Source organism: Benincasa hispida, chromosome 6, assembly GCF_027475165.1.
Source record: "Benincasa hispida cultivar pf3 chromosome 6, pf3_genome.v1.1, whole genome shotgun sequence".
NCBI classification, from domain to species: domain Eukaryota; kingdom Viridiplantae; phylum Streptophyta; class Magnoliopsida; order Cucurbitales; family Cucurbitaceae; genus Benincasa; species Benincasa hispida.
In genome coordinates, this window is record NC_143483.1 from 2,538,598 (window position 1) to 2,553,334 (window position 14,737).

Here is a 14,737-nt window from a genome sequence, read left to right on the forward strand (position 1 = left end):
GCAGTTATGATAGTCATAGTTTCATATTAATAAAGTAAGGAAGTTGATTTATTCTTTTATATGTTTATGCATTTTGACAACTTATAATTATCTATTTATCTTGTAATCAAAGGCCATAAGCTAAAATCCATTTCGGATGCCAGGACTCTTGTTAGCACTTAGCATTATCTACTTCTACTCTTGCTTAAAAGTGATTGAATTATAGAGAAAAAATCTATAAATCCTTTTGTTGTACCCTAATGTAGGATGGTAAATTTGTGTTGATGCAAGCCAAGTACCTTTAATTGTTGTTTTGATTCCTTGAGTAGTATTCCCTACTGTTGATATTAATTTGAAATTTAGAGTTTCGCTTATTCGTAGGACTTTTTTGTTTATTTAATATAATTCAAGAGGTACAACTCTAGGTTTTAATACTCTTCTCTTTTCAGTTGTAGATTTCAAGGAGTTGAAGATAACATCTGGAGAGACGTTAATAAGTTTGGAGCTACCTAAGAGTGTTGTGCTTGAAGGAAGGTGTGGTCTTTCTTTCTTAATAGTATATATATGCTCTATATTTTATGATCACAAATATTTTCTATCCGGTATAGTGTATCCAAATGTGGTTAATTGTTTCATGTATTCATATGGAGATGATGATTGCAAAGGTGGTTTTGATAGTTGTTATGGGGAGAATGATATAGTTTTGTTAATATGAGGTGGATGTGTGGTTTTGATTGAAGTTTCGGAAATGTAATTTACTGTTGGAATTATGTTCCATATATTCTTTTTGAAAATGTTCATGTGGGCCTGTCTATATTCTTCCAATTAACTTAGAAGATCCTTCATAGAGTTATAAAGTTTTATAATGACAATGTTCAAGAATGTGATCTTTTGTCAAAGGTATTGGAGAAAATTTTGGTTCATAAGATTCAAATGTGTTTAATTAATTATTTGGTTTGATAAATATTTGTCAATATATCATATATGTGATTGTTGGAATAGAATACAAGAACAATTTGTAGGTAAACATCCATATTAAAATTTTTTAAAAATCACAAACAAACTTGACAAGTTAAATGTGTCAAGATATATATATATATAACAAATAGAAACTATCAAAAAATTTTGCACTTGACACTTTATTCTTGTCAAGAACACCTATATTCTTGACATTTTATAGTATCAAGTATATCTTGACATTTTTCACTTGTCAAGTAAAACTACTTGACGTTTTTTATTTATCAAAAACGTCAATATTCTTGACATTACAATTATGTCAAGTGTCATTGTTTTTGATATTTTTTCCTAGTCGAGAACATCCACATTCTTGACATTGGATTTCTTGACCTTTTTAAAAAACATTGACACTAGACATTGAAAAAACGTCTTTCATCCTTTCAAGAGAATATTATCTTCTCCCATTTTTTTGTATATTTCTCTCATTCTTTATAGCAATTTAGGTTTAAAAAACTTTGATCTATTTATGGAAGAAATTGGTCTTTACTATTGACTAGGGCAACAATATCATTCTTGTGAGCGTCTAGTTATCCACTTATAGGAATAATATTTATAATCTTAATTCCAATATTTTTTTTGAAAAATAAAATGGTTATGAAAGAGTTTTAGTTTTTCATTGGCCACTTTTAGTACAAAGTTCACATGAAATTTTAAAATTTGTTTGATGTCGATGTGGCAAAAACTAATGACTTTACAATATTTTGAGTCTCATTTCTCTCCCATTCACCTCCCGCAATCCCTTCTTCTCATCCTTCCCACTTCAGGTAGAGGTGTCAAATTTCATTCTCTATTTGTGGAAGATACTACAATGTGTCAATAATTTTACACTGTCAGATATATGAGAGAGAAATGATCATTATTTTTAATCTATATCTCATACTTATCGAGAGACAAAGATTTTGGATCTATATATTGGATTTATTAGAAGCAACCACATTGTAGCACTATTTCAACAATTCTTTCAATGAAGTGGGGATGTAAATGACTTTTCCATCCTAAAATCCTTTCTCGTCCTCACAACTACTTAAATTACAAATTTTCTGTACAAAATTTATCCATTTATAATATCATTTTATAGAAAAATAAGGGAAAGCTTAAAAAATATATATTCAATGGGGAGGGAAAAAGAGATGGAGAATGAGTGAAAGTAAACGTCAAAATTTTAAATTGTGTGTATGTGCATGTGCATGTGCGCGCGTGTGTGATGTATGATGTAAGCATTTTTTAAATGTTAAAAATTAGCATCCTTAGTAATATGAATTCAACCACTAAACCATTGCATATATCGGAAGGAGTAATTACGAGAAACAAGGCAAAAAAGATTCAAGAGACCTTCACACTACATTTTCAAAAGTTAGCAAATTTACAAGAAGCAACGAATAATTTTGAGTCCGAATTTAAATATAATGTTAGTTTAATGAGTCAAGAAGAGAATGAAGTAAAGATGACATGGGAAAAATCTTATAGTTTGATAGATGGCATGGTAGATAAAAAAAATGTGTAAATTTTATGAAGAAAATGCTGTCAAGTGTGCAGTGCATAGGAAAACGTGATGTCAAACCTCATCAAACGTGCACTTCAACTTTATTGCCTTCTGGAGGAGTTGTGTAAGAGAAATTGAAAACTTTCTACATGTTTAGTTTTGTATTTTGACTTATTAACTAGTGTGCAATTAAGTTTTAGGTTTCTAGGTAGAATTTTGAGTTCTTAGTCCTTTGCACGAAACAAAAGCGAAAGGGACTTGATGGGTGAAAAAGAAGAAGGACAACTACGGATAAGCCCACGGAGGACATGAATAAGGCACTAAACAAAGATGGACTCGACTTGGAGAATATTCATGAACATGTTTATCTACCATTCTATGCATGGAATTATGCTAGAAGATGTTCCTCACAAGTTTAAGCTATGAACGAGGAAGGCCTATGGCATGTCAAAAGATCCTGTAAAGCATCTAGATACAATCTGGTCATGAATTAAATTTCACAGAGTTTGGGATGGAATCAAGTGTCGAACATTCTCTTTCACACTCATAAGACCTACAAGGAAATGGTGTAATTCAGGCGGCTAAAGTAGAAGTCGATCTCCTCTTTTTAAGAATTGGCTTCAAGTGTTTGTGAAGCAACTTCTAGAGGACATGATCAACATAAACTACCAACCCAACTCCTTACTATTAAACAAGAAACATGAAGATTATCTCTCTCATTTCAACCGTGAAGCATTATAAATAGAAAGCGACACAGATAGAGTAAAACTCACAACTATCATTTAGGTCTTGAAGATGATACCACACTAATGTTAGATCTTATTATTTTGTAGGACTATCAATATTATAAATTATAAATTCACTGTTAATACCAAATTTCGACATCAACGACAACCGATCCAAACATGTTCTAAATTTCTATTTTTGAACTTAAAAGAATATTTTGGAAAAAAAAGTGCCGAAGTGGTAAGGCACCCACCGGCCACCACCGAAATAATAATAATGACATAATAAATACTTTATTTTAAAAAATATATAAAAAAGAAAATTCAAATCAAATTGAAAACAGGTTGGATGAGAAAATTGAATTTAACATTTCAAAACGCAAAGAACTTAACAGTGACAGTAAGAGAGAGAAAGAGAGTCTTTTAGAGAGAGAAAGTGGGAACTTTCTTCCTCTTCTCCTTTGTTCTTATAACCCTCGTTTCTCCAAAATTTCAACTTTACAGACCTCTTCAATTCTTCATTTCTTCAAATTCAAAATCTTTTACAGATACCCAGTTCTACCTTCTTATAGATCTCTCTTCTAGGGTTCTTCTCTAATCGATCTCTTCATCTTCCCCCTCTTCAAATTTCTACTCTTTTTGTCCTTTCTACCGATTACTTCAGTTGGGTTTTTCTTAGTTTTAGATCGTTGATCTTGGGTAGTTTTCTATGGATGCAATGGATGCGATCGAGGAGTTGGGAGAACTGTCTGAATCGATGCGCCAAGCGGCGGCTTTGCTTGCCGATGAAGATGTTGATGACAATTCTACTTCTAGCGCTTCTTCTCGTAGGGCTACGACTTTCCTCAACGTTGTGGCTTTGGGCAATGTTGTGAGTTTACTGTTTCTTCCTGTTTTCTTTACTTTGTTACTGGGTTTTGGATATCGGATCAGTTTTTTATAATTTGATAGTCTGAGGCGGCAGATCTTCGTGTCTATCTGGGTCTCCCAACTTGCTGGAGCATTCTAGTAATGAAACGATGTGAAATTTAATGTCGTCTGCTTGTTAGAGTTTTGAATTTATAGTTGCTATATAAGAAAAATTTGCAGCTCCCTTGTGATGGGGCGTGTTTCTTAGTTCATTGTTTTATTTCTTACTAACTTGTTGATGCATGAGTTGCAAGGCCGGCTTCATGGATTGACCGTTGTAACAAAGTCTTAGTGCTTGTAGTGGGACAGTAATATTTTTAGAAGTGCGATGGATTATTTATTTAGATTGTTGTGCCATGAGAGTTGCTAGAGATTGGTCGGCTGTGAAAATTCTAGTGTGATCGTACTTTTACAGTTGGAATTTTTTATTAATCATGGTTTGCAGTTGGAGTTGTATTTACATGCATAATTTTAAGCTTTCTTCAGTCAACAATTCTGTATTGGATATGTTATTCAGTTCCTATTGAACGTTCTTATAACCTTCAAAATTTACACTCGATTATTTTATGAAGATGTCTTTCATATCTTTATTTCTTTAATAATAATTTTCAGGGCGCTGGCAAATCTGCAGTTTTGAATAGTTTAATTGGGCATCCTGTGTTGGTAAGTTAAATTTTACTTGGTTTATTCTTCCTTCCTTTCTTTCTATTGATCTACAGGCCAATCTTATGAGTACACTATTCTGATGTGTAATTTATTTTCTATTCTGTGTTCAGCCAACGGGTGAAAATGGTGCTACGCGAGCTCCAATAAGCATTGATCTACAGAGGGATGGTTCTTTGAGTAGCAAATCAATAATTCTGCAGATTGATAATAAATCTCAACAGGTTTCTGCAAGTTAGTAACTAAACAAAATGCTCGTTTCTTAAATTTCATAAAGTACATTTTCTTTTCTTTTCTTTTTTTTCTCTCTGTCTCGGTCCATCCTTCTCTTTTCATTTCAATTAGCATCATTCTGTGTGAACTTTTCATGTATCAATGATCTGCGAATGGGCCTTGGTTGTAGAATGGCTCTAGCACCTTCTCCTTTGTAAGCTTTTGGTTATGCATCACCTATACTATAATTTTAGTATAAGAGGTGATGCTATTTTAGATATTAATGGTTATTTAGGTAAACTCCTATATTTAATGTCAGCACTAATTCCAATTGTTCTTTAGGTGCTTTGAGACATTCTCTACAGGACAGGTTGAGCAAGGGTTCTTCAGGAAAGGGCCGAGATGAAATATATCTAAAGCTTCGCACAAGTACAGGTTAGTTTGTTCATCTGGGCATTGGAGTATGCAGTACAAGTCTCTAATTTTTCTTATTAATAATAATTTAATTTAATATATAATACTTTTATATATATTTTTTGAAATTGTGAACTTCTCATGACTTTAAAAAGTGTGCATGGCGAATTAGTGGTGGTAAAAACTTTTATTTGAATGGCTTACTATGACAACCACCGAATCAAGTATTATGCCATTCCTCTCAACCACTGCTTTACATGAAAAAAGAAATACATAATCAAGTATATCATATAGATTGTGTGAATGGGTTAATCTCGTACGTAAATTAACTATGCACAACACATTCAGTTTCCTGTCCATAATAAAGGAAATATAGGCAACAACTGCCTACTATGCAAAGAAGTACTCAGCTAAAGCCAGTGAAGGAAGTTTATAATTTATTGTAACTATTCAGAGAACGTCGAAAAAAAAAAATGAAAATCTGCTGCACTCTATGTGAATAGGATTTTATCAGACGATGGTCAAATTTCTGATTTTTTTATTTTATTTTCATTTCTGTAATGTTGAAATAATTAAGTTCTTACATACACTGACATTTTTCGTTATAAATTATCAACTATTTGTCTCTAGTTCATTCAGTTATTTGTTTCCTTCAATTTTCATTTGCACAATTTCATTTCAGCACCTCCATTGAAGTTGGTTGATTTACCTGGGCTTGATCAACGGGCCATGGATGATTCTGTGGTAAGTAGTTGTTCATGGACTTGCTTATATACTTATTAAAAGATGAATACTTTTTGGCCGAATTCTGATTCATTATCCATGTAGATGGTTTATGCATTTATTCTTAACCAAGTGATAGTTTGGAGTAGCTTGTAGACTGTTGTCAATGGTATAAGTAATTATATTTTGATGGTTTTTGCATAGGTTAGTGAATATGCCGAACACAATGATGCAATTTTGCTAGTTATTGTACCAGCAGCTCAGGCTCCTGAAATTGCTTCATCTAGAGCCCTAAGATCTGCCAAGGAATTTGATAAAGATGGTATTATGCTTCGCAGTCATGATCTCATTTCTTTTCTGAATTCAGTGTAATGTTATTTGTATACCTTGGGAATAAATTTTAATTACTGCGTTTTTCCTTTTTATATTCACCACCACGATTATTTATCATGAATCTTTGTTTCCTCTTTCTTAGTTTTCCTTATTTGGTTTATAGGGATCAATTTCAATGTTAAAATTTTGTTTTTGTTGATTTATATCAAATTATGCATCTTTTATTCTCTCTATGCCACTGTATTCTTTAAGTGATTCAATCTGAGAGATATCCTCAATATAGGTACCAGAACCATTGGTGTAATTAGCAAAATTGACCAAGCTTCTTCAGACCAGAAATCTCTTGCTGCAGTGCAAGCTCTCCTGTTAAATCAAGGGCCAGCACGAGCGTCAGATATCCCATGGGTTGCTTTAATTGGTCAATCTGTTTCAATAGCTACTGCACAGTCTGGATCTGTTGGCTCTGAGAATTCCATGGAGACTGCTTGGAGAGCAGAGAGTGAAAGTCTAAAATCTATACTAACTGGTGCCCCTCAAAGTAAGCTAGGCAGGCTAGCTTTAGTTGGTGCACTGTCCCAACAGATCCGGAAGTGCATGAAAGTGCGGCTTCCTAATCTTCTCTCTGGGTAAATATTTCCCAAAATTTATGAGGAAATTTTTATTTACAAATTGTTGTGCATATCTTAGTTTTTTTTGTCTCCAGTCATTTCTGTTGTACCTAGTCAAGTGTATTAACAAATAGACCACCTATTTCTCACAATATATCCTGGGTAAAAAAATCATGGACAACTATGAAGATGTTTTAATTTCTGGCATTTGTGATTTAAAACTTCATATAGTTTGCATTTTAAAGTGCTTCTGAGGTTGATTCCACTATCTGAGTTGAAATGGAGTCTGCCATATTTGTGGTTTCCTAGTGACATATTTATCTGGCAGAATTTCAGATTGATAAAATAAATATTTTTAATACATGGGAGGAAATTAACTCCCTATTGATTTCTATGTCCTACTTTTATTCAAGGTTACAAGGGAAGTCTCAAGTTGTTCAGGATGAGTTGGTTAGGCTTGGTGAGCAAATGGTGAATGGTGTTGAGGGGACTAGAGCTCTAGCTTTGGAACTTTGCCGTGAGTTTGAAGATAAGTTTCTCCAGCACATAGGCTCTGGTGAGGTAGGGTCTTCTATTTTATTTATTTACTTTTTTCACAATTCTACTGCACAACAAGTTTGGGATGCTTCTATTTTATAGTTATCATGGTCTTTAGTTTAGGTTGGGGCTAGACACTTAGAGTGCCTCTCTTCAACTTCTGTATTCTTTCTATAAAATTGTTAAGCATGGTAATCTTCTGTGTAAACAAACTATTTCTCATAATTTAAGTTAATCTTATGTTGGACTTCGCTACAAAGTTAATTTCTTACTGTAGAAGTATGGATGTGTTGAAACACGTGGAAGGGGGAAATGGAAGCAAATTGTAAGGTGAAGGATGATATCGATTTAAAGAGGTTGTCAGGGACTTGGAATTGGTGAATTGAATTCAAAGAAGTTTTGCCCCTCATCGCTGGTTGGATGTAGAATTTATCTTGTTAATCTCCCCCTCTCTGTTTTCGTGCTTATTTCATATTTCTCTACTTCCTGTCTTTTAAACTCACTTGGAGGTGATTGGAAGTGTACTCATAGAGCATGCACTTCATCTTGTTAATTTCTGCATCAGAACAAAGCTAACCCTCGGGGAACTGCAGTAGAGGGTTTTGATCTAGAAGTCTAACAATACCTAGCATATTTCAGGGTGCAGGTTGGAAAATTGTTGCTAGCTTTGAGGGGAATTTTCCAAATCGAATTAAGCAATTGCCTTTAGACAGACACTTCGATATTAATAATGTGAAGAGGGTATGTTTTATCTTTCCTTTTTTTTTCTTTGTTTTTTGTTTTTTCCCAGCTGTTTATGTTTTATCTAGCTGTAGATTCATTCTTGACTTCTCTGTAACAGATTGTATTAGAAGCTGATGGTTATCAGCCTTATCTTATCTCACCAGAGAAAGGTTTGAGATCTTTAATAAAAGGTGTTTTGGAGCTTGCGAAAGAACCATCACGTCTCTGTGTTGATGAGGTAAGATATACACAAGGGCCTGAAATGCTTAGCTTCTTAAATTTTGGGGTACTTAATTCATCGTGGAATATTTCTTTGTTGTCTTGAGATCGCTTTTAGAATTTGAGCCTTAGCTTATAAATTTCTTTTGTTTTGATTAAATTTTTTTGGTGGATGATGGACAATTTGTTACCACAGAAAAAATGGAAAGATGGGACATCCTTCCATACTTCAAAAACCAGAAGTGATTTTGAAGAGGCTCTTCAATCCAAATTAAGAAAAAGAGGGAATAATTAAAAACAAGTTAAATTGATAATCGAGGAGACCATTTAGAACCCTAAATTATAGAATTTGGGATTACAAGGATATTTTTACTAATGGAAAGATGGGATATCCTTCCATATTTCTAAAGCCAGGATCGATTTTGAAGAGGCTCTTCAATCCAAATTAAGCAAAATAGGGAATAATTAAAGAAAAAGTTAAATTGATAATTGAGGAGACTATTTAGAACCCCAAAATATAGAATTTGGATTATAAGGATATTAATATAGAATTTGGGATTACAAGGATATTTTTACTCTTAGCCTCGTAATTTCTCTAATTTCTTTAACAAGGAGCTAGGAGCTTTTTTTGTTTCTTTGAATTGTTAAAAAAATTGATTATGTTTCTGGTTTGACAAAAATATAGGTGCATAGAGTTTTGATAGATATTGTTTCTGCTGCTGCTAATGGCACCCCAGGTCTTGGAAGATACCCACCATTCAAAAGAGAGGTGAGTAGTTTATTTATTTATTTTGGTTGATCTGATTGTTTAGCCTCTTAACTTTTCATAGTTTAAATTTTTATTTTATATCCTTTTGTAGTTTGCATCGTTATTTATTTTTTGTGCTGAAATTTTTTATTATATAGGCTGTAATTCTTTTAACAAAGGGTTTCTTATTGTTTTTTTCACAAACGCTGTTTCTTGTAATAGAGCTACAACCAGCTGTTTCCCCACCCTCTAAAATAAATTATTTTCCTAGGTTGTGGCCATTGCAAGTGCTGCACTGGATGGGTTTAAAAATGAAGCAAAAAAGATGGTTGTGGCGTTAGTTGACATGGAGCGAGCATTTGTCCCACCACAACACTTCATACGTCTTGTACAAAGAAGGTAAGCTTGGTACAATCTTTTACTGCTATGCCTTTTTGTGGTGCCGTGAGAAAGGAGAAGGGAAAATTTTGATATTGCTAATCTGTTTTAAGATCTTGAATGCTGTGCACATTCCAATAGAAATCTCTTCTGCTCCACAACCACCTATGCATATGCATGCTATGCAATTTTTTGTGACAAATTTTAAATTTTAATTGTAAATTGATTGTAAATGATGTCAATTCCTAATTCTCAATTTAGGATGGAAAGACAGCGCCGGGAAGAGGAAGTGAAGACTAGATCATCAAAAAAAGCACAAGAGGCTGAACAAGCGGTGTCAAACAGGGTGAGTAATCTGAGTGAACAGAGGGGTGCTGACTCTCTTTTCTGTTTTCCATTCTCACTAGTATATCTTTTTTTACCAGGAAAGTAGTCCTCAAACAAATAGTCAGCAAGCTGGTGGAAGCTTGAAATCAATGAAAGAAAAACCTAGTAAGCAAGAGAAGGAAGAGAAGGAAGAGAAGGAAAGTTCGGGTTTGAAGACAGCAGGTGTTGAGGGAGAGATAACAGCTGGTATGCATGCAATACTATTACTGGGTTTTGACTTTCATCATGAATATTTCTTTCAAACTGTTCATGAAGGCATTTTGAGATTTGTTTTTTAGCAGACTCTTTTTCCCTTCTTTTAAATTAAGATGATTAATTGAACTTCTGTTTCTATTTTCTCTCTATCTCTTAAATCTGGATTAAATGAACTGTGTACATCTTGATTAGTAAACTTTGTTCTGATTCGTTTGGAGTTGTTATTCTGGTAAATCCCCCAAGCTGAAATGTGTTCAACTCTTGGAATATACAGCAGGATCTTGATCATCTAGTTTTTAAAATAGAGATGAACTAAAATACTTTAAACGCAATTTGTCTGTTACACGTGAATGACAGTTTTATTTTGGATGCATCCACGAGTGCTGATTGGTACGTGTTGGACTTCAGATCAAAGTTGGACACTCAAACTATAGTCTTGACTCTTTAACTTTTTTCTGGCACTTAGTTATGTTTGGACTCATGGATTAAAGAAAGGAACTAGAAATAGACAAATCAAGGAATGACTTGGGACTAGGCCGTTGGAATTATTGTGAATAATTGAAGACTCATTTGGTTTTTGAATTTGCTTTTTAACCCTTATTTATTATGTATAACTTATTGAAACGCTTACCTACGTTTATTGGTTGTGGAGCCCATTAAACTTTTTTTTTTTTATAGAAAGTAAAATGCTGTGTCATTTTGAATATGTAGAATGAATGAACTTTTAATGTAATATTATTCTTCTGTACAATTTATAGTTATTATTTGTTGGCATATCCATGCTATATTGTACTCATGTCAAACTGTCTTTATCTGTCTGCAATTTTGAAGTTCGGCTGTTATACATATGGAATTCTGTATGATGGTTTATATCATAGTTTGTGCACTGTGGTTGCATTACTAGTAGAGCAGTTTGTTTCAGAGTAAACTTTAAGACGACTATTAAATTTACAGGTTTATTTTTAAATTTTTGTTTCTATTTGTAGGTTTCTTGTTAAAGAAAAGTACAAAAACTAATGGATGGAGCAGGCGATGGTTTGTTTTGAATGAGAAGACTGGGAAGGTATGTAAAATTTTGTGGATGTTTGCGTTAATGGTCAGTGCAAATGGGTGGTTATTGATTCCTCAATACTTAGTCAGATAGTGTAGCATTTGTTCTTTTCACATGCATTTCAGGACTGTTCTTAATGTAAATTCCACAGGTTGTAGCTCTGGACATCACATCAATATTAATGCTTTATTACTACTGTGTAAACTATATTATAATTTTAGAATGTGGGAACCATGTGTTGTACTTGTAGCTGGGCTCATCCATTCGTACTCCTTAAGTAAGATAGTTGGAGATTACTAAAATTCTATTAATAACATAGTATCCTGTTTTGTAATTGTTAACAGGGATTTAGTGTCAATAATATTGATATGTGTTTAAGGTGCTAGAAGCTTATATACTTGAAGCCAAAATATGTGTTCTATTGTGTGTATCATGATTAGAAGGATTTTTGCATACATCAAAATGCTCCTTAGAGTAAAATTTACTCTCTCCATTTAAGTTTGGTTAGGGACTGCTTATATAGTTCCACCAGAGATTGTGCTTCTTGTTTTCAAGTGAGAAATTTATTTCACTTGTTTTTTACAATGTGCTCTTTCATTACATTGACCTTCATATGTTTGTTTCCTATATTGAAGAGGAAAAATCTGAGTAGATTATGGGGATGTTTCTGGTGATCATAAGTTCATGTGTTGACGATTATCTACCCATTACATAACAGCTGATAATCTTGTAGTAGCTTCACTGTTCTTTGAGTGTACGATGATATCACATGTGAAGGTTAAGTAAATTAGTTCACTTAACCGTTTCAGCCATGCCATCTTTTTGTGTGGTCACAGGGAGAAATGTTATGTTCTGCATTCTTGTTACATTTATCTATTATTTATCTTTTTATTTGAAATAGGTGGCATATGTCTATTATTATTACCTTTATTTACTTTTATTTTACCCTCATTGTGCAGCTTAGATACACCAAGAAGCAAGAAGAAAGATACTTTCGTGGTGTCATTACTTTAGAGGTATCACACGCATACAACGCCATCTCCTTCCTATTTCAAGTTTCACAAATAATTATTTGCTTTTCTTTTTCTTCTATAATTAAGTCTCATTTTGTATATTCTCATGCACAATCATTTAAGACAATAAAACATCACTATAGATGGGAATTTGGGGGTGGCCATATCTTGTGAGTTTTGTTGACATTCTTGGAGATGTACTGGAAGTTTAGCAATGATTTTTTTTATGATTTTGTCATACTGTTGTTTACCTGAATTGCCACACTTGACTGTCAAAATGTTTACAGGATTGTAATATCGAAGAAATTACAGATGAGGAAGAGCCTACACCTTCAAAGAGTTCAAAGGATAAAAAGGCTAATGGGCCAGACTCTGGAAAAGGATCAAGTCTTGTGTTTAAGATTACCAGCAAGGTTCCATATAAAACTGTTTTGAAAGGTAAAGTTACATAAGGATTTTGATACTTTAAATGTCGTATTCCTATAAAGAAGACATTTTAAATGTCATAAGATTCTTTTCATAAATGTTCCAAATCTGTAAATTCCATGTTAAAAACCTGCTTGCTGACTTAATTGTGCTTTGTTCTTCAGCCCATACTGCTGTTGTTTTGAAAGCGGAGAGTGCTGCAGACAAGGTGGAATGGACAAACAAGATACGCAATGTCATTCAACCATCCAGAGGAGGACAAACTAGAGGTGCATCCTCCGAAGGTGGTCTTACCATGCGGCAGAGTCTATCTGATGGTTCTCTAGTATGTCATCGCTCTGATTTTTTTTTTTGTTTTCTTTTTCTTTTTCAGAATTCGTTCACATTTAGATAATTATCCTACATTCGTGGGTATTTGTGTTTACTGTTTGGAATGTGATAGGATGTTGCATATGCTTTCTTTCTTGTTGCTTTTTCTATTTAATGTTCTATTTGTTTCTTAAGCTATTTTCCTTGGAAGTTGAGCCTAAATTAATCACTTCTCACGTACTTTAAATTTTCTATTCTTCTTGCTTTTGATTGTATTTTGGAATTAATGTTAAATAATTTATCGACTTTTTTTTAGGATACTATGGCTCGAAAACCTGCTGATCCTGAAGAAGAACTGAGGTGGATGTCTCAAGAAGTTCGTGGTTATGTTGAAGCAGTTTTGAATAGTTTGGCTGCAAATGTTCCCAAGGTAAGTTTGGAATAGTTTGGTTATGTGGAAACTTACGTTTAGAATGATTATCCCAAGTAGCTGATGTCTTTGTCTGCAACACATTTTCATTAGTAAGTTGTTGATTTTGCAGGCTGTTGTCCTTTGTCAAGTTGAGAAGGCCAAGGAAGACATGCTAAATCAATTATATAGCTCGATCAGGTAGACTTTGGTCTTAATGTTGGTTTAGACTTGATTTTTTCTTGATCTATATTCATACATAGCCTCTCTGATCCTTTTTAATTGTCTTTTAACTCTGTAAACAGTGCCCAAAGCTCGGCTAGGATTGAGGAGCTTCTTCAGGAGGACCAGAATGTAAAACGGAGGAGAGAACGTTATCAAAAACAATCTTCTCTCCTTTCAAAACTTACGCGCCAGCTCAGCATTCACGATAATCGAGCAGCTGGTGCTGGTTGGTCCGATAGTGGTGCAGGTAGTTTTGGTCATTCGTTGCTGCTTTCATTGTTTGTATGCACGTTCTATTGCTCACCTCAAAATTCAAAAAGATGCTTCGTTGTTACCTTCCCCCCCCCCAACCTTGTGTAACATTTTCAACCTTTGCAGAAAGTAGTCCCAAAACTAGCGGATCACCTGGAGATGAATGGAGATCTGCATTTGATGCTGCTGCTAATGGTCGGGTTGATTACAGAAGATCTTCTTCCAATGGCCACAGTAGACATTCAAGTGATCCCGCACAAAATGGTGACATAAACTCAGGTTCAAACTCTAGCAGCCGTCGTACTCCAAACCGGCTGCCACCAGCGCCTCCGCAGTCGTCTTCTGGTTCCAAATACTTCTAGCACTATAACAGATCTTACTTGATGCTTCATATTGTCTCTGCAACATTGGGCAAGATTAAGCTCCACTTCATGATTCATTTAGTGATCTCCTCAAGCTCATATTCTACTAGAAACATAAAAGTGGAGAGGTTTGTGTATATATAACATTTCTTAGTGTCAGGTTATACTGTTGTCTTCATATACAATACTAGATTCAAGGGATTCTTGATTTTTTTTCCCCCCTCTTTAAGGTTTTGTTCTACCATTGCCCCATTCATTTTTGGACAAGAAACATGTATTTGAATGTATCAGTTATGATTTTGTATGTACCACAATCCATCTCTGATGGGTTATATATAATATTCAGTTATTAGTGGAGTGAGGGTTGTAATTTGAAATTGTGAGCTATTTGCTTTTCTTCATTGGGTTTCTAGTTAAATATTTGGGGTGCCTTGTT

At 33.9% G+C, this 14,737-nt stretch overlaps 1 protein-coding gene across 2 annotated transcripts; it reads left to right on the forward strand.

The window, feature by feature from the left end:
* The first annotated feature begins 3,546 nt into the window (after positions 1-3,546).
* LOC120079653 (dynamin-2A-like) lies at positions 3,547-14,678 on the forward strand. Of its 2 annotated transcripts, none has more exons than XM_039033924.2 (22): positions 3,547-4,075; positions 4,726-4,776; positions 4,890-5,010; positions 5,332-5,424; positions 6,086-6,147; positions 6,331-6,448; positions 6,743-7,085; positions 7,481-7,628; positions 8,244-8,345; positions 8,446-8,565; positions 9,232-9,315; positions 9,566-9,693; positions 9,934-10,018; positions 10,098-10,245; positions 11,241-11,317; positions 12,265-12,321; positions 12,606-12,756; positions 12,909-13,069; positions 13,370-13,483; positions 13,596-13,663; positions 13,768-13,934; positions 14,066-14,678. In XM_039033924.2, the coding sequence occupies exons 1-22, from the start codon at positions 3,914-3,916 to the stop codon at positions 14,299-14,301; spliced, it is 2,796 nt and encodes a 931-aa protein (XP_038889852.2). In that variant the 5' UTR covers positions 3,547-3,913; the 3' UTR covers positions 14,302-14,678. The 2 variants fall into 2 exon arrangements, with proteins under 2 accessions (XP_038889852.2, XP_038889854.2); XM_039033926.2 differs by having other exon boundaries at positions 3,571-4,075; positions 6,336-6,448.
* Positions 14,679-14,737: the final 59 nt, after the last annotated feature.